This window comes from Pteropus medius, unplaced genomic scaffold, assembly GCF_902729225.1.
Source record: "Pteropus medius unplaced genomic scaffold, Ma_sr-lr_union100, whole genome shotgun sequence".
NCBI lineage: Eukaryota > Metazoa > Chordata > Mammalia > Chiroptera > Pteropodidae > Pteropus > Pteropus medius.
Genome location: NW_024350922.1, coordinates 2,546,189 through 2,570,652, shown reverse-complemented (window position 1 = coordinate 2,570,652; position 24,464 = coordinate 2,546,189). Strand labels below are relative to the sequence as shown.

General features: G+C 44.6%; 3 protein-coding genes and 1 long non-coding RNA gene across 6 annotated transcripts in view; 2 read left to right on the top strand and 2 right to left on the bottom strand.

Annotated features, from left to right (window-relative positions):
- Positions 1 to 5,529, top strand: part of LOC120584557 (ATP-binding cassette sub-family A member 3-like) — a 109,670-nt gene extending 104,141 nt beyond the window's left edge. The window contains 5 exon segments of the mRNA XM_039840262.1: positions 1,813 to 2,000; positions 2,519 to 2,689; positions 3,097 to 3,287; positions 4,927 to 5,000; positions 5,376 to 5,529. Of these exon segments, the coding sequence (XP_039696196.1) occupies positions 1,813 to 2,000; positions 2,519 to 2,689; positions 3,097 to 3,287; positions 4,927 to 5,000; positions 5,376 to 5,516 (765 nt within the window). The 3' untranslated portion in view covers positions 5,517 to 5,529.
- A 7,479-nt stretch (positions 5,530 to 13,008) lies between these two features.
- Positions 13,009 to 14,413, bottom strand: LOC120584559 (uncharacterized). The gene is made up of 2 exons (XR_005648067.1): positions 14,019 to 14,413; positions 13,009 to 13,179 (listed from the first exon to the last, which is right to left on the bottom strand). It is a non-coding gene; the product is annotated as an uncharacterized LOC120584559 (long non-coding RNA).
- Positions 14,414 to 14,525: 112 nt separating this feature from the next.
- UQCRC2 (ubiquinol-cytochrome c reductase core protein 2) overlaps positions 14,526 to 24,464 on the top strand; it is a 20,429-nt gene continuing 10,490 nt past the window's right edge. Inside the window, exons 1-7 of the mRNA XM_039840258.1 lie at positions 14,526 to 14,654; positions 17,181 to 17,264; positions 17,362 to 17,511; positions 18,461 to 18,525; positions 19,960 to 20,016; positions 20,256 to 20,380; positions 22,156 to 22,253. Of these exons, the coding sequence (XP_039696192.1) occupies positions 14,622 to 14,654; positions 17,181 to 17,264; positions 17,362 to 17,511; positions 18,461 to 18,525; positions 19,960 to 20,016; positions 20,256 to 20,380; positions 22,156 to 22,253 (612 nt within the window). The 5' untranslated portion in view covers positions 14,526 to 14,621. The remainder of the gene's footprint in view (positions 14,655 to 17,180; positions 17,265 to 17,361; positions 17,512 to 18,460; positions 18,526 to 19,959; positions 20,017 to 20,255; positions 20,381 to 22,155; positions 22,254 to 24,464) is intronic.
- PDZD9 (PDZ domain containing 9) overlaps positions 23,474 to 24,464 on the bottom strand; it is a 26,634-nt gene continuing 25,643 nt past the window's right edge. For 2 of the 3 annotated variants that reach the window (XM_039840261.1, XM_039840259.1), the window contains exon 6: positions 23,915 to 24,306. The gene's annotated coding sequence lies outside the window, so the exon portion shown is untranslated. Of the gene's footprint in view, positions 24,307 to 24,464 lie in introns of all 3 variants that reach the window. The other variant, XM_039840260.1, reaches the window with a different exon arrangement.

Here is a 24,464-nt window from a genome sequence, read left to right as displayed (position 1 = left end):
GATTAGAAAGAAGTAGAGATGGGAAGTTGTCAGGAAATAGGGGACATTTGATGATGTGACATTTAAAATTTAAATCTTTAATGGAACTGATCATTTTTAAGCTACATACAAATTATTAAAACTGACCTCAGAAGAAATAGAAAACTGAAACAATCACAGTACTCATAGAAAAAATAGAAAAAGTCAGAGATTCACTCTTCAAAAAAATAAGATAAAGCACAGGTCCCATATGGTTTCACGGGGACTATTCTATCAGCTTTTCATTTTTTTATTAAATTTATTAGGGTGACAGTGGTTAATAAAATCATATAGGTTTCAAGGGTACAATTCAATAATGAGTCATGTGTATATTGCATTGTGTGTTCCCCACCCAAAGTTCAATTTCCTTCCGTGACCGTATATTAGACCCCTTTTACACTTGTCTCCCTCCCCACCCTCACCTCCCTTCCCTCTGGTAAGCACTAAACTGTTTTGCGTGTCCTTGAGTCTCCATCAGCTTTTTAAAGAGCAAATAAAAATGGTATTTAAATGTTCAGATCATAGAAAAACTACAGAAAACTGTCACAGGAAAATGAATAAAATCGAACAATATAAAATAAAAATAAACATATAAAAAAATAAAGTCCACAGATAAGATTATATGCTATTCGTCTTTCTCCGTCTGACTCTTTTCACTTAGCATAATGCCCTCAAGGTCCATCTGTGTTGTCACACATGGCAGGATTTCCTTCATTTTAAGACTGAATAATATTCCATTGTATAGATAGACCACATTTTCTTTATCCAATGATCTGTTGATGGACACTTAGGTTGTTTCCATGTCTTTGCTATTGTAAATAATGCTGCTGTGAGCACGGGGATGCAGTATCTTTTTGAGTTCATGTTTTGTTTCCTTTAGATAAATACACAGAAGTGGGACTGCTGGATCATATGGTGATTCTTTTTTTAACTTTTTGAAGAAACTCCAGGCTGTTCCCCATAGTAGATGTCCCAGTTTACACCAGCAGTGCACAAGGGTCCCCTTTTCTCCACATCCTCACCAACATTTATCTCTTGTCTTCTTGATATTAGCCACTCTACCAGGTGTGAGGAGATATCCGGTTTTGATTTGCATTTCTCTGGTGATTAGTGATGCTGAGCACCTTTTCATGTACCTGTTGGCCATCTGTATGTAGTCTTTTGAAAAATGTCTATTCAGAGTCTCTGCCCATTTTTTAATCAGATTATTTGGTATATTTTGCTATTGAGTTGTATGCGTTCTTTATAGATTTTAAATATTAACGCCTTATCAGATATGTGATTTGCAGATCTTTTCTCCCATTCAGTAGATTGCCCTTTCATTTTATTGATGATTTCCTTCGCTGAGCTGAAGCTTTTTAGTCTGATGTAGTCTGACTTGTTTATTTTTGTATTCTGTATATATATAAAGTTATAAGTATGATATATATATTACACATATATCTGTACATATCCTACACATTATTTTAATTGATTTAATAAAATGGCTTTTTCCTAATGACATTTGAATAGGCAACTTCCTCTAATAAAAATCTACCTCAGGTACAAAGTTGTACACAACACGTTGGCGATGCCAGTTACGGTTGTTACTATTGCATTTTACTACAGTGGGCTTCAGCTATAAAGGTTTTTTAGACTAGAAAAGAAATAATCCTTGTTGGGAGCTCTGAGTATCAAACTTTCTTGGCAGCACAGACTAGAAGACTTTAGGTTTTCTCTCTCAGCCATGTGAACTGGATGCTCAGCGGAATAGTCGCCTTGGATCTCTTGCTTATGGTTACCATCTCGATCCAGGTTAGGTCACGAATCGGCTATTGTCCTCAGTCTGACCCCGTGCTGAACCACATGACAGGTCGCGAATTGCTCATCATGTATGCCAGGCTGCGGGGGGTCCCTGAGACAGACATTTACAAGTATGTGGAAACCTTCTTGCATTCGCTGCAGCTGGAAACCCATGCCAACGAGTTTGCCTGCACATACAGGTGACGTATTATCTTATTGCAATTATTAAGCTGCCCACCTGGGTCTCCACCGTTTAGGATGAATGCCCGCAAACTCAACCCGATCCCTCTGACACCTGACACACAGAGGCAGTGGCTGTGAGACATTCCAGTGTCCCGTCAGGGTTCAGATGTCAGGCGTAGCGCAGATCCCGCTTTTGTGAAGTTAACCTTTTGCAGACATGAGTTATAGCCTTTGCATTTCAAAAAAGAACACCTTCATCTTATCTCCCCGTGGTTCTTTAGCTCCCCCAAACAAAAATATTTCATTAATAACGATGCTGAAATAAATTTCATTAATAACAATGCCGAAATAAATTACCAGAAAAGTCATTTCAATAGAAATGAGCTGATACACATACCTCGACTTGGGCCTGCTGCTTTGTGATTCATATCAAATCATTCTGGATATATGAGCTAATTCTGCCCTGTGAATTAATGACATTTGGACCCTTATTTTTTTCTTTCTCCTCCACTTTCTCTCTCCTTTGATGATAAAGTAGAGGAATCAAACGTAGATTGAATACTGCTATTGCCCTAATGGGAAAGTCATCAATTGTCTTCCTGGATGAGCCATCGAGTGGCATGGACCTAGCAGCCAAGCACCTGCTCTGGGACACAGTTACATGTATGTGCAAAACGGGCAAAACTATCATCGTAACTTCGCACAGGTATGGCCCACTGGGAGGTATGCTCGAGGGTTGAAAGGGTAAGGAAGGAATTCATTGGAGCCAGGAATGTAAATTAGTGGACTTGTCTGAGTATGTGAGCTCCATACGAGGTACTGTGGGGAGGGGCCACTTCTTGGCCAAAGCCAAGAATCCTAAATTGAGTTCTGGAATCCAGAATTGACAGAAGATAGGAAATTAGGGAACTGCTCCTATTGTGGATTCGGGAACCAACTGCTTTGAATTTTTAAATTTCCTCTTCCAAAATATGGTCTTAGTGGTGATCACCTGCAATACAAAGCTTTCCTACAGCAAATATTACTTTATAATCACAGCTCTATTTTGCAATATTGAATTCGCACTCTGAAAGGGAGTCTCTTCAGCCATATCTCCTTTGCTCCCCGCCACAGCACGGAAGAATGTGAGGCCCTCTGTACCAGGCTGGCCATCATGGTAAAGGGGAGGTTCAAGTGCCTAGGCAGCCCTCAGCAACTCAAGAACAAATTTAGTGATGTATACAGTCTGACAGCAAAGGTGAAGATTGATGAGGTTGAAGATAAACTACAAGAGTTCAAAGAATTCATCGCAGCAACATTCCCAGGTAATGTAGACAGGGCTGACTCACGACAGTTGTGTCAAGTCACGTATGTCACGAAAAGAAACGCAGTGCAGCTGTACACAACAACAGGGATGAATCTCGACAATATGAGCGAAAGAAGCCAGGTGAAAATAGTACATACTGTGCGATTGCATTTAGGTGGTGCACAAAGAAGGCAAAACCAAACTATAGTGTTTAAGGTTCCATACTTAGGTAATAAAACTACAAAGAACAGTCGGGATTAGGAAGTACAAACTGATAGCTACAGAGTCGTCACGGGGATGTGAAGTACAGCACAGGGAACACAGCCAACAGTATTGTAATAGCCATGTAGGGTGCCAGGTGGGTGATGACTTATCAGGAGAATCACTTCGTAATTGTATAAATGTCTAACTGCTATGCTGTACACCTGAGACTAAGATAAAATGATATTGAATGTTAACTCTAATTGATAAATACGATTTTAAAAAAAGAGGCATACGGTCTTAACAGGGGCACTCAGTTCTGTTCCTGAACGAGAGGATAGAAAGTGAAATTCGCTAAAAGGTATAAAATGCAGTACTTCATGGAGGAAGTATTTGAATCATAGCGTTTGACTTATGCTCGGCAACGTATTTTTATAATACTGTACATTCCACAGCCATGTGATTTCAAAACACCATTAACATGAATAAAAATTTAAGTTACCCCTCCTCCCCCACCCCCCAAAACTATAAAGAATAGCAAAGAAATGCTTACCATAAAAATCAAGATAGTTGTATTTAAGAGTGAGAAAGTGAGTCTTGCTTGTGGCGCATCGGTGACTTTTAGAATGCTGGCTGTCAGTTTCATGTTTGTTAACTTTATTATAATTTACTAAGCTGTACATTTATGTTCCATACACTTGTTATATGTTTGATATATTTCACAATTTTAAAAGTTTTTAAAATTTTACTTACTCATGGAGGCTATTTAGGGACTCATGACAAAAGAAAATAAGTTATATATATGACATATAGCTTATTTATTTTAAATATTTTAACCTCAATTAAATTCTTTTGCAATAATCTCCAACTATATGGTAATAGATATGAATGCATCCTATCAGTTAGGAAGGGTTACAGTATTACTGCCATATTTTCAAAAGCTGTAATATCTCATTGCTCCAGTGGATGCCTTCACGTCTGTGTTTTATATACATGAATCTTCTTTCTTTTAGAATGCAGATTGCCGAGTCATGAGAATAGTATAGAGAGCCCACCACACACGTACACACATGCGACTGGAAAAGAAACCACACCCACATCTTACGAGCATAGTTTCAGGACAGTTTAGAAACAGTTCTGTAGAACATTAGGATTCATATACGTTAGGTTTGGCAAAGTGAGCATGGAGCTGTCAATTTTCCCATGCCTAAAAGTGATTATCGTACCCTCTGCAATTGGTACAAACTACAGAAAATAAGACCATATTTCACATGGAAGTGACTCTATTGAAATACTTAACAAAGACATACATACTAAAAAGAATGGACTTTGGAATTTTCTTTGTATATTCTCTCTTCCAAGGTCTTGGACAACTGGAATGGGAATTATTGGAGGATTCTATAAAACTCTATCAGACGTGAGGCCTTGTCCCACCTGTCCGATCTTTCCTTTTGTAGGTAACATCATACACAAGGAATATGGAGGGATGATTGTCTACCGCATTCCCAAGAAGGAAATTTGCTGGGGAAAGGTGACTATGGAGACCATACCTTCTAACATTACCTATCAATAGTGGACTGATAGGAAGCACTGGGACATTGGCACGTGGAATGGAAACCCGATGTTGTCAGAGGGGAGCGTTCAAGTTACTTGTCAAAAGCCCCTTTGACACTTAGGACCCTAAATTCCATTATCCCTCACCTATTAAGAGACTAGGCATGGAGAACTACCTCCTCCTCCTCTCTGTTTTTCAACCATCTTTTCCTTCTACTGTCTGACTTCCCCCTCTGTCTTTTCGTCCATAAGCATCAACCTGGCAGGAGTTGGGGGGCGACTGGGTGGGGAGAAGGTTCATCTGGGGATGCCGCAGTGGTAACGCTGCCATTTTTTTTTTTTTTTGTTAAAGGTGTTTAGTATTTTGGAGGAAGCTAAAGTGCTATTCAATTTAGAAGACTATTCCGTCAGTCAGATAACACTGGAAGAAATCTTCCTGACCTTTGCTAATACTGATAATATGGAAAGTGATCAAGAAATAAAGCTGCTATGAGATTCAGTTCCAACCAGTGACTTTTATGTCTTTCTTAGACGGCTGCCTGCAAGTAAATACATAGAGACACCTCTCTCGTCTCTTTTTCTCCTCCTCTCCTCCTCCTCCTGTCTCCCTCTCCCTCTCCCCGCTCTCTCTGCATGTGGGTACACAAATTGAACCCCCAAAGAAGAAAGTTTGTAATCTTTGGAGATTAAGATAAGTGACCTGAACCGCGAAGGGTCTAAGATTTCGCCCTACTTGCAAGTTATCACGTTAGCTTGCCACAGTTTCATGATTACTGGCAGAGGCATTGAAATCCTGAATCAAAGACACAGGACTCTATTACGACAAGAGCAGTAGGCAGAGATCATATGTGTGCCCATTCCCCAATCCCTAATTTTCACAAGGCGACAGAGCCAGGTCATGCCGGTATATTCAGTGGGTTGTATTACAAGAAAGGAACTGTGACCTTACAGTAAAGGACAGTAAATAAACCTTCCCTACCTTTGCTCTGAAAGAAAAATTCTTATACTAAATATTAAGTCGGTCTTCCCTCTGGTCCAGAGGTAAATACTCTTTCTTCAAAGGCCATTTGCTGTACAATCATCCTTGCAAAAATAGTCTGAAACGATGAGGCAGTTAGTCTTCTGCTTATAAGTCACACAGAGATGCAAGCGACCTGTGAAGAATTGTCTCCCAATAATATCCACCCCTTGTTTCCACTCCATCTTGGCTGCTGGCATATTTCCCTATGAATATGCCACCCCATCAGCCATTCCGATTGATCTGAGATTAGGACCAAACATATTTGTCTCATACAGTTTTTAAGGCTGCTGTCAGCAGGATGAAGCCAACCTGCAGTGCCCGACTTCAGCCATGCCCCCGGGGTCTCATAGCCGGCTAGCTGAACAAATGCTACCAACCCTGTGAGTCCACCTGAGTCGAGTGGCTTTCCCCTGACCCTTTGTACTGACCGTTCCACCTGGCCCGTTCTCTCCTTCTACACGTACTGGTTTTGAAATGCAGGCTCTCCTACGTGGGTGATTTAAGCCCCTTATGTTTTCTCCCACGTTTCTTCTCTTTTCCTCTGTTTTCAGAGTATGCCTCCATTTTGTCTTCCAGCCCTTAGCTTGATTTTGCTCCTTTTAAGCAATGCTATTTTGTGTTTTAATGGCTTCTCGCCCCCCTAATGGCTCCTTTTTTAAAAGCATCCAGCGGTTTTATCGCTGGAGGATGCCTCGCTGGGAGCTGCCTCGCTGGCAGCTGCCTCCCCCCTGCCCCCGACTGGCACAACTATTCTGCACACTTTACATTTTCCCACTGTCCAGAACGGAAAGTGGAAGGAAACTTGGCTGACAGTCACTGCACATGTCAGCATCAGCCACTTGGTTTCCACTTTCATTTTTGACTACAAGGGAGTATGTCTGCTCCCCAGATCTTACCTGTGTCCTAAATACCAGTCATACCAAGACTTCCCTGATCCTGAGGGTTCCAGTCTCCGCCCCACCACGGTGACCTCCCTAGCCCCACCTCCCTCTGGTTCTTTATTTTCCCAGTATGGAAGAATGTGAGGCTTTGTGTTCGAGAGCGGCCTTCATGGTAAGTGGGAAGTTCAAATCCCTCGGCAGTACATAGCATCTCAAGAACAAGCGTGGACGTGGTACACCCTGCGGGCCAGAACCAAGCAGAAGAGGTGCAACAGCTACAGACGCTGTCCAGGTACTGACGCCCAGACATCGCCCTCCCAGTCAGGCTTCCGTCGGGCCACCCTGGTCCCAAGCTTTCCACCCCAACGATGTAGAAACAGAGGAAGAATCTCGGCGACCACTCTTTGCAATAAGCAATTACAGTACTTGCTTCTCCCTGCGACTCTGACTACATTCTACAAGACAATTCGTAATAACTACAAAATAATTATCCACGTACTAATTCCCGATTCCAGTTTTTAAGATGTTTCCCTGCTGCCTTAGCCAAGGTATGTTCCAGAAACCCTAACACTAGCATTTAGGGTCAAAACCTTTTCCAGACTGCTTTCTCCTGCCTCAGTCGCTGCATTCTGCTGCCTGAACACTCTCCATCCTCATCCTCTGTCTCCTAAAAGGAAAAGGCCCGTTTGCCCCTCCGTCCCCTGCTATTGACAAGAAGGCGGAAGGAATACGGGAGAGCGAGGCCTCCGCACCTGCCTCCTTCCCGCTCCCATTCAGCTCCCCCCTCGCCGAGGGTTTTATGTTGTTACAAAATCGAAATTTGAATCGAATAGTAAAGATGGACCACTCTCTCAGGCCGTTTCTCTATTTGAAGCAATCAAGTATTTTTGTTTAAATATTTTAAAAGAACAAATAATCAGAACACGAACAGAAGCGTTGACGGGCAGACTTTTCTCAAACTGGGATCTAGCTCCACACAGGGCGTGTCCAGGTGCACACAGGTGAGAGCCAACGGAGCCGACTTCCCCCTCCTTCTCTCCACTAACCCAGCGTTTCCCCCACCTGTCCCTTCAAGGGCCTTTAATAACAGCGATTTCTTCTGCCCTGAAGGTATTTGGTATCTTAGAGTCAGTGAAACATGAAGGCGGTTTAGAAGATTATTCTATTAGATCACACTGGAGTAAGTATTCCTGAGCTTCGCCCAAACAGAAATCTAAAAGCAAAACCAAATGCAGAAAGATAATTAGCGGCTCCAGTCACCATGTCACACCTTGTCACCAACTTTCTGCTTCTAACTGATAGTGACGGTATTTCTAGATACGTATGTACATATGTGTGTGTAAAAAATGTTCCCTGGGAATAAAATAATTACTTCTAAACAAGTTTCTGATCATTTTTCCTTCTATTTTGAGGACCGAAGCAAGGACCCACGTGTACAGAAAAACCCTTCAAATGGACATATAGAAGGCGCAACAGTGTTTCGAGCTGAGATCTTTCAGCAACATCGCTGCCATTTTTATCCCAGAACCAGCTTAGATGACAGGGAGGGAAAAAGAGAAACCTCTGACTTCCAAGGGACAAATGCATCCATAAATCAAAGTCTCCGCCACGTGGGACAGTTTTCAGAAGTCCGGTGTAAGAGCAAACACTGGGACATCACTTGCTACACAGAGCGGACGTTCTCCAGCTCATTAAAACAGCAGATGACAGACCGTGTCCTCAGAGGTTCTGATTGGGCAGGACTGCGCTGGGGCCCAGATACCTGCATTTTCGTAAGCACCTGGGTGATTAGGATGCAGATGATAGAAGTGGACCACATGCTGAGAAATACCTGCGCTTCCTGTTAAGCACACCAATGCCTTGGCCTTGGCCTTTCTCAAACCCCGTGGGTGAGAACCTAGAAGACTGGGACCAACGCATCTTTTTAACAGGTTTTCTAGGGGATGGTGATGAACCACCGTCTTGTAGTTAGGGCGACTCTGCCCACTCTCTAACAGCTTTACTGAGGTGTAATTTACATGTCATACAATTCACTTGCTTGAAGTATACAAATCGATCCTTAGTAAATTCGCCCAGTTGTAAAGCCGCCACCACAACCCAGTTTTAGAACACTTCCAACACCCCCGATAAGACCCCTCATGTTCATTTACAGTGAGTCCCCGTCCCCACGCCCAGGCCCAGGCCACCATTAATCTTTCTGTCTTTAGATTTGCCTTTTGAAGCCTGTGTGAGTCAGGCTTCTTTTGTTTAGCAGAATGTGTATGAGGTATACACTAGTTTCCGATTGCTGCTAATAACAAATTAGCCCAAACTCGGTGCCTAAAAACAATACAAACTCTCTCACAGTGCTAGAGATCTCAAGTCCAAAACCTGACTTACGGGGCTTAGATCAAAGTATCGGCAGAGCTGTGTTGCTCCTGGAGGCTCAAGGAAGAATCGTTCCTGGCTTTTCCAGCTTCTGGAGACCACCTGCATTCCTTGGCTCGTGGCTACGGCTCTCTGGCCTTTGCTTCCATTGTCCCTCTTGTAAGTACCATATGATTACATTGGGCCCACACAATAATCTCGTCCTAAGATCCTTAACAAATTAAGTCTGTAAAGCCGCTTTGCCATGTAACGTCTTCAGTTCAGCTTCCGGAAACTCAGACTGGCTTCGTCCGTGGTATAGCATGTATCAGTGTTTCACTCTTTTTTACTGCTGACTAATACTCGATTCTATGGATAGGCCACATTTTGTTTATCCATTCATCAGTTAAAGGATATTTGGGTTATTTGCACTTTTTGGCGATTACGATTAACGCTGCTGTGAACGCGCACGTGCTAGTCCTCGTGTGGGCGTGTACGCATCTAAGAGTGGAGGTGCTGGGTCATATGGTCCATTTATTTTATCCCTGTTTAATTACTAATCGTCCCCCGCCCCTTTACCCTCGAAACTGTCTTGGTTTGGATAATTGTATGGTGACCCTTGTTACAGCAGCTTATAGACCAGAAGGCACACCGTCAGTGGAGTCCTGCTTCCTGTCCTCGAAATGTTTATGCAGGGGGAATGAGTAACACTAATTAATGTTTATAAATGTTTATACAGGAGGAATGAATAACACTAATCGTAAACTTGGCGCAGAAGTAACTCTGGTTCTTGCTCAGAGAGCTTTCAAATGTAGAGATATTTTTAAACTAAATGGAAAACAAAATCCCAGAAGTGTGGATGGATGGAGGGCAGGACAGAAAGGGAAGGCAACCAAGAGACTAGGTTCGGTGCTTGATTTTTCTATCCGTGAAATCCCCACATCAAAAGCCAGAGGGCAGCAACGGGTAGTACAAGCAAGCAAGGAAGATCTGAAATCTAGGAAGAATTTAGTAAAAGTCGGTACAAAGGGTTATAATTGTGAACTGAAAATAACTGCAGGATTCTGCCCCTTGTTTTCTTTGTGTGAGTGAAAGAAACTGAAGGCCAGACTCCTGCCTGCCCTCGCTGCCTCACAAGGCAGCAGCCTGGCCGGCCATTGCCAAGTTCACTATGCAGCAGAATCACCCAGGGGCAGCTGTTTAAAATGCAGACTCCTGGGTCCAGACCCCCGGAGAGTCTGGCCCCGTGGAAGTGGCAGAGAAGCCATGAATCCATTTTAACTGGTGCCCCACGCAGTTCTGAGGGCGTGGTGGGCTTTGGGGAAACGGGCTAGACCTTCTAGGGGGTTCTCAAATTAGGGTCTGCAATTCTGACACTTAAGAAGTCATTTTTACTATTAGGGGTTTTTCTTGACATCGTACAGAATGCCACCAAGTAACAGCACATATTCAGTCATGTCACCATTCAAATAGGACCTATGCTGAAGCCATCGTGAACGGTGACAAACACATTTTTCCTCCCTTCGTCCGCCCAGCTTAGCGGTGTCAAGGCCTCCTTCTCAAAGTAACATTGGCCCCTGAATCTTAAAATAATTTAAAAGACAAACCAGCCAACTTCCTTGCAGATTTTTAGATTTCATTGATATCATGTGGTCTAACTGGACACCATAAGCACTAGAGCGTGGACAACTAGACTAGCTCCAAAATACTCATTCCGAATAAAATGTTAATCTCCAGGTCCCTCCCTTTCTGGTCTTTGGGATCTTATGACACAAGTGAGCTCACTTGGGTTCTCCCCTTCCTGACATCAACCAATGAGGTGCAAGTCAAACTTACTTAGATCCCACTTACAGCTAAGAGAAACGTGAAGCAGAGTTTTGCAGACAAAAGGGATGCGTGTTTCTTTTGAATAGGAAATGCACAGACCCAAGAGAAAATGGGAGAATAAACGTTACCTAGAGCACTCTGAGTTCAGATCTCGCCCACTTAAGTGAGGGGTCAAAAATAACTGTGCCCCCTCAGTTATGACGGAAGCCACCGTAAACATTTCTGAGTCCTACTCTCTCCATTAAGGAGCTCGAAGTGGAAGACAGGGAAAATGTTGATTATGGTTGAAACAGGTAACAGGTAAATAGGAGTTTTTTACATTACTCTTTTAACTTGTGTTTATGTCTGAAAATGCCAGTGTTTCTTCTTTAATCTAGTTCGGGGAGTTAAACCATGAATGCAAAATTATCAATATAAGGCCGTAGAGTTCAGAGAAGGAGGAAGAGACTCCAAGCAAGAGCGGCATTTGCCCGGGTGTGAGGAGGAGCCATAATGAACGCCTGGGGCCCTAACCTGGCAGGAGGGCGGTGGTCCCAAACGCCTGCTTCGCCCCGGCTGTAGTGCCCGTCCCTTTGACGTGTCCCCGCCCCCGCCTAGCTCCGGCTCCGCAGGCGCTGGGACTCCGTGGAGTCACATTCACCTCCACACTGAGGACCAGCGGGGCTTCGCCGCAGGGCGCTCGCCCGGCCCCCCACGCCTGCCTCTTCCTCTCCCGGGGCTGTCAGCGGCGCCCGTGCGGACCAGTCGCCAGGAGCTCGTTTTCTTCTGCAATCAGACGGTGAGGGTGGCAGAAACCTGGCACGAGCTGCTCAGGCAACCAGGAGAAACTTCGGGGTGTTCTGCTGCCCGCACCCTGGTTTTGGTGCTAGACTGGACGATGGGCATCACAAAAGAGGAAGAGAGACTTTGACATTTAATTACAGCGGTAGCGGTAAGCGGACATAAGCGATCTGGAGCCTCTTCTGGGGAACCCTCTTCTTCTCTCCCCCTTCGCCTCTGTTTTTCACCCTCTTGGTCACCCTTTCTCCTTCTGTGTCCTCCGTTCTCAGACCTTTGACTGCTTTCCTCCATTATGAGGCTTACCGCTCCAAGCATTAACTTTTCAAGGGGTATGGGCAAGGACAACACGATACGACACTAGAGCTCATAGGTCCAGGCTGCTGTCACCGTCATGACGTAACTGGCTACAGGACCGCTTGGGTGCTGCGAAGCGTGAGATGGGACGTTTACAACGCCGGCCACCGCCACACGACATATTAACACGTATGTGAACACCGGCATCCCATCTCGGCCGCGCACACGCCCTCCAGGTATAAGGAGCAGTCCCGGAGTCAGGTAGGGCGGGGCATGACGGGGAAGTGGTACGTCTGTCCACAAGATGGCAGTCGAACGTTGTCGCTGGATAGGACATTTTGCAATGTTGCAAAATTCTGGATAGACGTTATTTATGCAGCTGTTATCATGAATTATGTTCCAGATCCTACCACATTTTGAACAGAATTTTTTATTTGGGTCACAGTTATGATGTATGAGTGGTTATAGCCGAAGAATAAAGGAACATTCTAAATAAGGATGTATGTGGTTGGGTGTGTTCTGGCTAACCTGAACTGTCATGATGAAGTCCAGTACAGCTAATTTTGGGGGAGGGATAGTGATTAAAAAGTACTAGGAAAAAATAATAAAAATACATGAAGTATTGGAGACAGGTTTGTATGCCATGGTCATTTGAATTTTATCCTGGAGAAACGGGGATCCTGGAACCTGTTTAAGCAGATGGGGGACTCGATACCAGCAGTGTTTCCCACACTTCGCTCATTGGTGTAACACCTCCCAGCACCTATAGTCAATTAACTTAATGTTGCTTAAACCAACTTTTCTTCTTTTATAAATGCATTTAAAGAGGAAACTCGTCAGCATCGCTTGCCATTTTATTCAAAATAAACATGTAACTATTAAAACGGAACAACCTTCATTCATATACCTGTGCTGGCTGGAACATTACTGCTCGGCTATCGCCCATGGGAACATAACGCTCTAACAATAAGCTTTCTGCTTCTGTACCCGCCACTTGTACAACCGACCTGTGGGTTGACAGTAAAAAGAAGAAAAATAGACGTGTGTTCAAACAGGATGAAGAATGGGATTTAAGGCTTAAAAACTCTGTACTTCTACATTTTGGGGCTGCTTAATTTGGGGTCTGCGTACCCCTGGCAGACCCAGCTGGCTGAATAAAGAGTGTGTTTCCTATAACTCACTGGTTTCTGGTAGTCTGTGTGTCTGTCGGAGGCTGGCGGCTACAACATACCAATTTAAAATCATCTCATGCGCCACTGCTGTGAGTCGGCCACACTTCGGATAACTCCTGTTTTACAGATTGAGTTAGGGGTGCCCTCTGAAGGCACAGAAATTGGGGTGGCGCTACGTTCTTCAACACCGGAGTCCTGCTAGACAGTTGTAGGCGTGGAGCAATTCGGCCACTGGCCAACGAGGACAGAAGTTTGTGCTTTGTACCCGCTAGAACCCCAGCCCTTCCACATGAATCGATTCGGGATCTGATGCAGCGTGGGACCTGGAAAGCCTGCCTTTCTAACAGACTCCTGACATAGTGGCTGTCCGTTTCCCAACCGTGCGACTTGGCAAGATACGAAACAGGAAGTCCCCGAAGGGCAGGGACGGCGCCTTGACCTCCTTCCTGCACAGTGTCTGGCAACGGCTTAGTTAACACTCGTTTAGGGCAAGTGAATTTGTTCCCCGAGAAAGTCACATGACCCAGTACACAGGCTTCGGTCAGAAGTTTCCCACACACCCGTCCTATTCCAAACATGTTTTCTCAAGCGAAAACGACAGCTTACTGTGTTCATAATCCCAGCCACGGGGGCAGAGACCGGAGCCGTGAGGGTTCCCCGCGTCTCGGACTCACCTACGTGTGTGCCCGGCCAGTCTGGTGTCAGGCCAGCGAACCCGCTGGACACGGCCTCTGCCCTCCAGGCGCTAGCCACTGGTGAGGACTTGACCCGGCCAGAGGCGATCACGCCGGCTTCGAGGCCCGATGCCTGCGGCGACACAGTCGGAGGCTTCGGGGGAGCCGCACGGCTCGGGCTCCAGAGGCTGGGACCCCGGGGACAGAGGCTGCTTCACTGGACAGTCCGGGTCGCGAGCACTCAAAGTAATGCGGGCAGGTGGCTGCCGTGGACGTAGACGAAGACTGCAGAGTGGGTGTCCAGGCCAGGGAGAGAATCCAAAACGGGCGACCTAACTCATCGGCTGGACGTGTCCTCAGGAACCCGCGCGGCGGGACCGAGAGCGCGCGGGGGGCGGGGCCGGCACGCGGGGGCGGGGCCGGCGCGGACCGAGAGCGTGCGGGGGCGGGGCCAGCGGGGACCGAGAGCCCGCGGGGGCGGGGCCGGCGCGGACCGATAGCCCGCGTGGGCGGGGCCGGCGCGCGGGGGACGCCGGGAAGCTCGCCGGCCGCCATCTTGCTTCCCCGGAGCCGACTGGTACCCGGGTCGGAGCGGTTTGGGCCATGAAGCTGCTGAGCAGAACCGGGGCCCTCTCGGTGAGCCCCGCCGGCGGGCTGGGGCAGGATTGGGGTGCGGTTTGTCAGCGTGGCGGTGCGCGCCGCGGGTGCCCTGTTTGGGGCCCCGGGGCCTTGGGCTTCGGTCTGTCCTTCAGCCGAACCCTGCGGGTCAAGTGGGCCCCGGGCTGGGCGGGCCGGGCGCGGGGAGCCCCGCGGGGCTGTACGCTGACGACACCTAACGCCGGGAGAACCCGAAGCAGGGGCGGGCTGGCGGCGAGGCAGCCCGGGGCGGGAGCGCTCAAGGTCACCGCGGCGGCGGCTGCCCGGGGAGGCTGCGAGGCGGGGCGCCCCGAAGCCCCACGCTCAGCCTGTCGGCCGCGGAGCCTCCGTTCCCCACGGCGGCGTGAGCGTGTGGGTGGGATCATAAGGAAGAGGCGAGCCGATGCCTGTGGGGCGCTTGTCGTCGGGCCTGCAGTTTGCCTCTGGGGTCCTGGCGGCATAACGTGCGCCTTTCTCCACCTGTGAGCGAGTTCCTCCGCCGGGGCTCCGGTCAGCCCTCCAGAGCTTCTTAAGGCCCCTGCTTGAAGCCCAAGGGAAACCTAGCTGTCACTTGGGGAAACAACGAGCGGCAGGTTTCACCCCGTGGAGTGGTGGTTATCATGGAGGAAGATTGGGAATGCTTTTAAAAATCTCACACGGGTCAGTTCTGCCCTCACGGACTAGTTAGCAGTATCTGGAGGCAGTTTGGGTTGTAACAACCTGCGGGGGGATGTGGCTGACATCTACGGGTCAGGGGTGCTGCCAGACATCCTGTAGTGCACAAAGACCGCCCCCACAACAAAATAGCCAGCTCCAAACGCCAGCGGTACCTGGGCTATTATTAAGTAACCTGTCAGCGGGAAGTGCAAAGAACCAGAGAATAGGGTTTCCCTGTGCTAAATGTTTAAATACATGCACTGTGCATTATACAACTGGCCATAATTTAGGCTACGATAGTGTTACCCTTCCTGGCGCGCCTAGACAAACCAACCATTAACAACCCTCTGAGGTCAGCCCAGTTAGAGTGGTAAAAGACCTCAGAATCTCCTCTTCCAGTCCATCCATCCCCACCTTCCAGTAGGAAAAAAAATTCAAAGATAAAGTTGGAGAGGACCAATGTAAGCAAACTGCAGTAAATTTAAAAGCAATTATTAATGTTTCCAATTATAACACTAATTATTAACACTAATTAAGAAAAAAATTATTTTGTTATTGAAACTATCTAGGAATTGTATAACAATTACTAGGCTAATTCATTGCAACAGATTTGAATGGGACAGATTATAGGAAGCACATAACCAACAAAGTGTCACTGTCCAGGCACATTTGAGGAGAAAGCACCTAAGTCTCCTTTGGCCATGGAACTATGGATTATTGGTAATTGAACTGATCTGCCCACATATCTTAACTTTACCTTTTAGAAAATCAAAAGCCAAAATCAAAAGTAGGATTAATTATAACCACAACCCAGCAAACAAAATTCATGATAGAGCAAGCTAGTCGTAATTTATAATTAAAAAGTACTAACAGCAAATGAAAACTAAGAGCCCGCTTAGTGCAGCAGTGATGCCGAAGGCCCCACAAAGTGCCTCTGTCCTTCAGCAAGAGCGACGTTGCAGCCTCTGCCCGGGGGAGGGCAGGGTCCTCAGGAAACTCCAGAGACCTGTTCATCCTATCTTGGGAGTACCAGGTTTTATTAACTTTTAACATACGTCTCCACTAGTAACCTCGTGAACCTTTGGCAAAAAACAAATTTTGTGTCACTGTATGTCATTCCTCCCTGCCCCGCAAAAAATGCTGAATAAAGTTACGCATTTTGGATTCATTATCCGACATTTACAAGGACCCTTTACCCTACCAGCGGCTGTGTATTATAGATTAAGACCCCGCAGTAGGTGAAGCCATAGTTAATCTCAGGATGATATAAATTCATGTTAGTCAAAGAAGATTAGAACCCTTGGTTGTGTGGTCTCAGTGTGGCACACAGAGAGTGAAGATACTATGGGAAATGCGAGGGGGCTTGGAGGAAGTTTTCCAGGGTCTACTTTGTCATTTTTAAAGGTTACAGAAATGATTAAGGAGATTAAAGCATTTCCGTTGGAAAATAGACCAAAAAAAATGAGACACTGTGGGCAGGTAAAGGAAGAGCACGCTGAAGTCTGTAAAGGGTGCAGATGTGGCAGCCCCACACTTTTTCAAACAATTGCAAAGCATCAAAGCTAGAAAGAATCACTCGAAGCTTTAATGAGATGGTTACAAGGTAAAAGAAAATACAGTAATTCTTCACATAGTGTAAAATGAACATGTAGAATTCGGTATTCCTTCAGGTTCTACAAATCACAGATAAATAGGAGCTTTAAGACAGGCTTGGGTCAACTGGTGGGTTAATAAGTCCATAATAAATTAGTCATCTTAAATCTTCCTATGGAGTTCTTTTACAAATGACCACCGTCTATTGCTTGGGCTCACTAGGGGACAATATACTGTTTTAGATAAGTCCGTATAACTCGTCTTTTCTGCATTTAGAGATTTTATTCTCTCAAAGTTGCTCCCAAAGCAAAAGCCGCGGCCGCCCCTGCCAAAGCGCCTCTGCAGCCTCAGGACCTCGAGGTAAGTGAGTCCCCAGGCTGCCCGCTGGAACCTCCATGCCCTGCTGTCCTGGTCATGTGAAGACATTAATCACACCTCTGCTTTGCTTTAAATACAGTTCACCAGATTACCCAGTGGTTTAGTGATCGCTTCTCTGGAAAACTATGCTCCTACAGCAAGAATCGGCCTGTTCATTAAGGCTGGCAGTAGATATGAGGACTCTAACAATTTGGGGACTTCTCATTTGCTTCGTCTCGCATCCAGTTTGGTAAGCGTCTTTACTACCTCAGTATGTTTAGAAATGCTGTGGTCCCTTGGTCCCAAAGAAAAGGGAAACTGAAAGCAGCACCCCCGTATCCGTTTCCTGGAGTTGCCATAAAAAGTTACCGCAAACTGGGTGGCTGGGTTTAACAGAAACGCATCTCCCTCAGTTCCAGAGGCTAGAAGTCGAGGTCAGGGTGTCAGCAGAGCCATGCTCCCTCCGATGGCTCCAGGAAGAATCTTTCCGTGCCTCTTCCGACTTCTTGGGGTAGCCAGCCATCCTTGGGGTTCCTTGGATTGCAGCTACATCACTCCAGTTTCTGCCTCTGCTGCCGCATGGCCTCTCTGTGTCTCTGTGTCAGGATTTCCCCATCACCGGATTTTCCCAGTCCTTAGACTGCGGGCCCTCTCTGGTCCAGTGTGACCTCATTTTAAATACTTTTGTCTGCAAAGACTCTACTTCCAAATAAGGTCGTATCGACAGGTTCTGAGTGGATATGTATTTGGGGGACACTAGTCAACCCCACGTAGTCCCCTAATATAACGTGAAAAACCACAGGACATTTACAGAAGAGAAGCATTAAATTTATGTTCTTCTGAATGTCAGTGTTAGAGCATAAAAAATCAGTTAAAAAAAAAATTTAAAAAAGAAAGTGCCAAAAATTGAAAGAGAACTATTCTTTCCCCTATGCAAATCTCTTTCAGAATAGACTGATGAATCCAGTAAGCTTGTATTTGATAAGGAATTTTTACTTAAATGTGCTTTATGTAAAAATCTACACCTGTACTTTTTGGTGAACCTTGTTTTGTAATTCTTAAACTAAAAAGGACCCACTGTTTCGGTAAAGTTCCCTTTGAATCAAATACCAGTTAGACATTAGATTATGGTATAGTATGATGTTTGGCAAACTTAGCATTAAAAAATAACTAAAAACAATTTTTCTTTCTTTTTCAAGAGTACAAAAGGAGCTTCATCTTTTAAGATAACCCGCGGAATTGAAGCAGTTGGTGGTAAATTAAGGTTTGTAAAAAATAAGTAATAGGAAATAAATAGTGAAAACACCCAAAACGACTCTATTGTAAAGGAACTTTTCTCTTTTATCAAGGTGGTTGAGGATTTCTTAAAGACACAAGAAGGAAAAGACTGATGAATTTGACTATAACAATATGTAAAACATTTTTATACTTTAAAGTAAAAATTTAATTAACTAGAAGTAGATATTTCAAACATATATGACATGGAGAGGATATTTGGAAAAATAATTACAAATTAGGAAAAAAACAACCAAAGAGAAAATGGATGGACAAAGGGTAAGAACAGTCTACTCCCAGAGGAGCAAGCCAGAGCAGCGATCTTCACTGTAATAAGCAGTGTGACACCCGTCAGTTTCTGTACCTTGTGTTGGCAGTGTATGGGAGATGCAGAATCTCTAATGCGGCTGATAGTATAAATCGATACGACTACTACAAAAAGAATCAAGGAATGTCTGCACGAGCATATCCTGCATGAGCATATCCTACAGCCTAAGTTTTTAATCCACATGCACAGAGACTTTGTAAACCCAGGAAACAATCTCGGTTCCCATCTTTAGGGAAATGAATAAATAAAATATGGTATAGTCACATAATGGGGCCGCCGCATAGCAGTTCAGAAATGAACTAGATCCATTATCAACGTAGCAGACTAAAAACATGAGATGTGTTGTGGAAAAACAAGATTTTTTTTAAGGTATGAGCATTTATAATTTTTTTTGAACAAAAATAGTATGTAGTGCTTATGCATATGTTTATCTCTAGGGAGAGAGAGAGTGAGGGAATTAGCCTGGGAGGGTACAAAGACTTCAACTTCAGTTACCTTTTTTTTTTTCAGTTTTAGTAAAATATATATAACATAAAATTTACTACTATTAAGTGTACAGTTCTATGGCATTAAGTGGCAGAAAGCAGCCGTCACCACCGTCCACCCCCAGAATATTTTCATCTGCCAATGGGAATTCATTGTCAGCTCCTGTGGCCCTCCCTCCCTCCACCCCCGCCTCCATTCTGTGCTGTCTCTAAGATTTGAGTACCCCGAGTACCTCCTGCAGTGGAATCCTACAGAATTTGCCCTTTTATGACTGACCGACTTCACTTAGCATAATGTCTTCAGGGTTCGTCCACGCATAATGTTTCAAGGCTTCCAATCTAAGGTTCAATCATTGGCCATTTTCTTATTTAAAATATTTTTTTAATATTAAAATTTTTCAATTATAGTTGACATACAATATATTAGTTTGAGGTGTATAACTTAGATTTTTTTAATTTTTAAACTTTAGTTGAATGTGTGTATTTTTGTTATTTATATTTTTTATATTTCGCAATAGTTTTTTCCAAAGGCGCTGGTTGATTTAACAGAGATATAAGGGAAAACTTTTTCTGATTCAGCTAATTCACTGTTGATTTGTTTCTGATTCAGTGTGACGTCAACAAGGGACAACATGGCCTACACCGGGGAGGGCCTGCGGGATGACATGTAAGTACCTGGGTGTACCTAGGCCGTCCGCTCTTGAGAAGACACGGAGCTGCTCAGCTCTCATCTTTCTCATGGGGCATTGTGACTTCTGTCTTCAGTTTGGGTTATGTTTACAACCTCCTTGGAGCACTGCACTTAGCAGAGGCCTTAGGTTTAAGGTGGAAAGCGTTGCGGTTACGTAGGATGGACGTCACTTTTAAAGTGTTGACTCATCACTTGCATCTTGCTGTCTCCCGCAGTGAAATTCTCATGGAGTTCCTGCTCAATGTCGCCACCGCACCAGAATTCCGGCGTTGGGAGGTAGCCGCCCTGCAGTCTCAGCTCAGGATTGACAAAGCCGTGGCTTTTCAGAATCCGCAGGCTCGTAAGTGCAGTCACCTTACATTCAGCTGTTTCTAAGATACTGGGTTTTTGAGAACATCCATTTGTAGAGAGTAAAAGACGCTGGTGACATTTTTTTCTACTTGGATTTGACAGTGCCTTTTCCAGAAAGTGGTCCATGTTTTCAAATGTATTATTTGTTCTCTTTTGTTTCTAAACCTGTATGTTATTGTTTTTCATCTTCTGTAGTATGTAAATTCATTATAGAATCCTAGGAGTTTTTCTTGTTGTCCCCAGTGTATTTTTTTCTTTAAGTTGTTTTGCTTGTACCAAATCCAGCAGCAGTTTCTTGGTGTGCTGCTGTGATTGTTACGTGCTACTTTGCCATTTAGCCAGCCCACCTTGGTTGGGTCTTTCTGAAGCGATCACGGACTCTTGGAAGTCATACAGCTTTGATGTGTGCAGAAGTGTGTGTGTGGAGCACTCTGGTCTGAGAGGTGACTGGCCGCAGGGGCTAGAGGCGAGGGTGCGGGCTTCACTCAGAATGACAGGCCTCCTTCAGGTGTCTGTAGCGGAGTGAGTACTTGGTTCTTGTCAGCTGCTGTTATTTCACAGGGACACTATGTCACAAAGGAGCATGATCTTTGTTACTCTGGACCTGTCCGAAAGAAATACCCAGGATGGTAAAATTTAGAAGAGATGACACGCAGGCAGAGTGGCCTCTTCCCCAGTGGTGGCAGGGAGGCTCCAGCCCTCATCCTTTCGGCCTGCACAGTAACTGTGGCTCCTGGCAGGCATCTGCCTGCAGGTTTACAACCTCAGCCCATCTCCCACACTGCCATGCGGTGACACCTCTGACCGGGAAGGCTTCTAATTACTTACAGGACGAAGTCCACATCCTTCACCCCAGCTCGTATGTTAACTTGCGGAACCAGGCCCCCGCTCACCTCCCTGGTTTCTCGCTCCACCTTCTCCTCCCAGCCTCAATTCCCCTCTGAATCAGGTTTTTACTTTGGCCTTTGTCCGTTTCCTCTGCTTGAAGTGCCATTCCGAACTCACTCACCTGGGACGCGCCCACGCGTTGTGAGACCCCACCAGGTTTTACTTCCGTCACTCCTGTCCATTTCCTGCTGCACACCCCTGACGCCCCTGCCGCTCTTTTGAGATCCTGTTGACATTGCACCCAGGATACTTTTTCAGTTTTGTCTCAGCATTTTGAGGGCAGACATTGACATTGTGTCTTATTCATCCCTGTGTCGTGCTAGGACCTAGCACAGTGCATGGTATAGGAAGATTGCCAGAATAATGGGCAGTGGAAGGGACACACCTCAAACAAGGGACTAAAGCAGGAAAGCAGGGACAGTGCCAGGGCACCAGTGAGGAGCGCCATGCGACATAGCATCTGACCCCTGAAAGCTAGTCATGTGACTTAACACTGACCCTTTCATAGCTCCTCGTATCCTGAAAAGTCCCTCATTACCTAGAGAGGGGACCTAGAGGCAAGTAGAATTCAGATTAAATGACTTATCCAAGATCACACGGCAAGTTGGTGGCAGAGCTATAACTCGATTCGGACTTCCGACACCCAGGCCGTCACCTTCACGGCCGACCCCACGCAGGCCAGGTGGAGGGTGTGTCGGGCTTCGGGTATAGAAGCCTCCGTCATAATCTCTTCTTGGTCTCTGCGCTCCTGACTCGCAGACCTTGAAAAGTCGCCACAAGATGACCGAGCGTATAGTCTCGCTGCCTTCTAGCTTCTGAAAAGGTTGCCTTCGCTTAAATTACATTTCCATGACTGCTTCTTAACTTATTTTACAGGTGTCATTGAAAATTTGCACGCCGCAGCTTACCGCAATGCCTTGGCTAATCCCTTGTATTGTCCTGATTATAGGATTGGAAAAGTGACACCAGATGAGGTACTGAAAAAATACATCACGTTTTAAAATGTGCTTTGTTTTCACAGTAAATCGAGCCTTCATTTCCCATGACGGGTTTGTTTGCTAATTTTTCTTTTATCTTCAAATTTAAGAAATTCACTTGCTTGCTTTTTTCTCATCAGCTTTTTAACTGAAAGTCTATCTGAACAATTTTTATATGTTTTTAAAAAGTTTTTATTACAAAAGGGACATTCATGAAAATTCAGAAAACAGGATAAGCAAAAGGAAGGAAAACACCTCAGGTTAGGAACTCAGTGTTAATATGTAGGTGTATTTTTTTCTAGACCCTTTTCTATATATGTGTATCTCTTTCAAACAGTATTTAAATGTTTATCATAATCTTGTGACTAAAAATCTTCCTTTAATCCTCTGAATACATTAGTGGGAGCGAACCCCACTTCCTTACCTTCCACCCCATCAGCAGCCCGCTTACTACCTCAGTCACCAGCTCAGCCCATCAGCCCCTCTGTGCTGGCAATACAGATTTGTCATATGTCACAGATAGAACTTCGTTTCCAAAATGGGAACCACTGAATGTTAAATCCGCCAGTGTAGATATGTTTTTGTATATAATCTTAATTTCTTACTCCTGTTACTCACCTCCTAAAAAAATTTTTTTCCAAAAGACATTGAGAGAAAAAGTGGGAATTACCAACACTTTCCAAGTACATGGCTCAGCATTTTCGTTCTCGTTTCTGGTTCGCCTCTACGGAGAACCGAACTGTGTGTCCCTTTACCCTTTACACCTCCTGATTAAGAAAACTATCCATTTCTCAGTCAGTAATTTAATGCCTGCCATTCATGGCACTGTTTAAACTAATTATAACTGTATCACCCAACTCGAACAGCCACCATTTTTCATAAGACTGGCCTGTAATGAGCTTTGAAATTTTTCAGAATTCCAATTAATTCTTGTGAAGTAAAATTACTTGAGGTAGCTGAAAAATGTACAAAGCAAAACATCTGCAATGATGTCTATTTGTAGCATTATTTATAATTGTGAAAAATTAGAAACAAGTTAAATACCCAACGTTAGGGAAGTAGTTAAGTAACTTGTGAAATATCTGCACAACGGACACTAATTGAGCTGCTCAGAATACCAATTGACGTGGAAAATTTTCATATCCTATAAAGAAAAGGCAGTTTACGAATAGGGTATACCAAAGCATCCCTTTTTAAAAAAAATAAAGTGTGTGTTATATATGTCAACTATACTTTAATAAAAAATAATAAAGCGTGTATGTATCAAGACAAATACCAAGATGTTAACCAAGTTAGTAGCATTTTTAAAAGTGTCCCTAGGGTCAAGGAAATTCTAAAGAAATCAGTGCTAGAAGACTTTGAGCCATGGCAGCATTCCATAGCAAAACGTCAGTAGAGAGGATGGCTTCCCGAGTTGACTCCATGTATGTAGACACTATTCATTTTAGGGCACAAATTGATAACTTGATTAAAAGTTCAGTCTCATACCCATAGCCTGTGATTCTCAACATCTTGACCCATTCCCAAGGAGTCGTTTTAGCCCATTTTTTCTACCCCCTCAATGAATTTTCAGTACCATAGATACACTATATGTCTGTTTATGTACTGTATGTTTATTTGTACTCTACATATAAAAGGAGTAAGATTTTTTTTCTTACCTTAAGAACCAATTTTCATTCCTTTGAACAACAATGCTCCAGTCGAGAATGCATGTATTAGCCTGACTTGTTTATTAGGTCTAACACAGTATTAGTATTAACCAGTGATTCTCATGTCACTGATTCTCAGAGCACCTGCGGGTCCAAGATTCTGCACTGAATTCTCGATATCAGTTTGTAGAACAGTCCTGAGATGGGATGGGGGGGGAGACAGAGGCAGTGTTTTTGATTTTTAAACTCCCCAGGTGATTCTGTAACCATCCAGGTTGGAAACCCTGGTAGAGACAGTAACCTCACAGCAAGAAAACCTTCAGAGCTGGGCAGCAGGCAGGGGAATAGAGAGCGAGCTCCATTAGTCCCACTAGAGGACAGTAACACGGCTTCGATGCTACCTGTAAAGACAAAAGAAACTGAAAATCATAAACTTCGTCCCATGTTTCCAAGTTCAAACCAGGCCGTGCTCTATTTTTTTTTCACTAAATTTTATTGGGATATAATTTACATACCGTAAGGTTCACCCAGTTAAGATGCACAACTCCGTAGTTTTCAT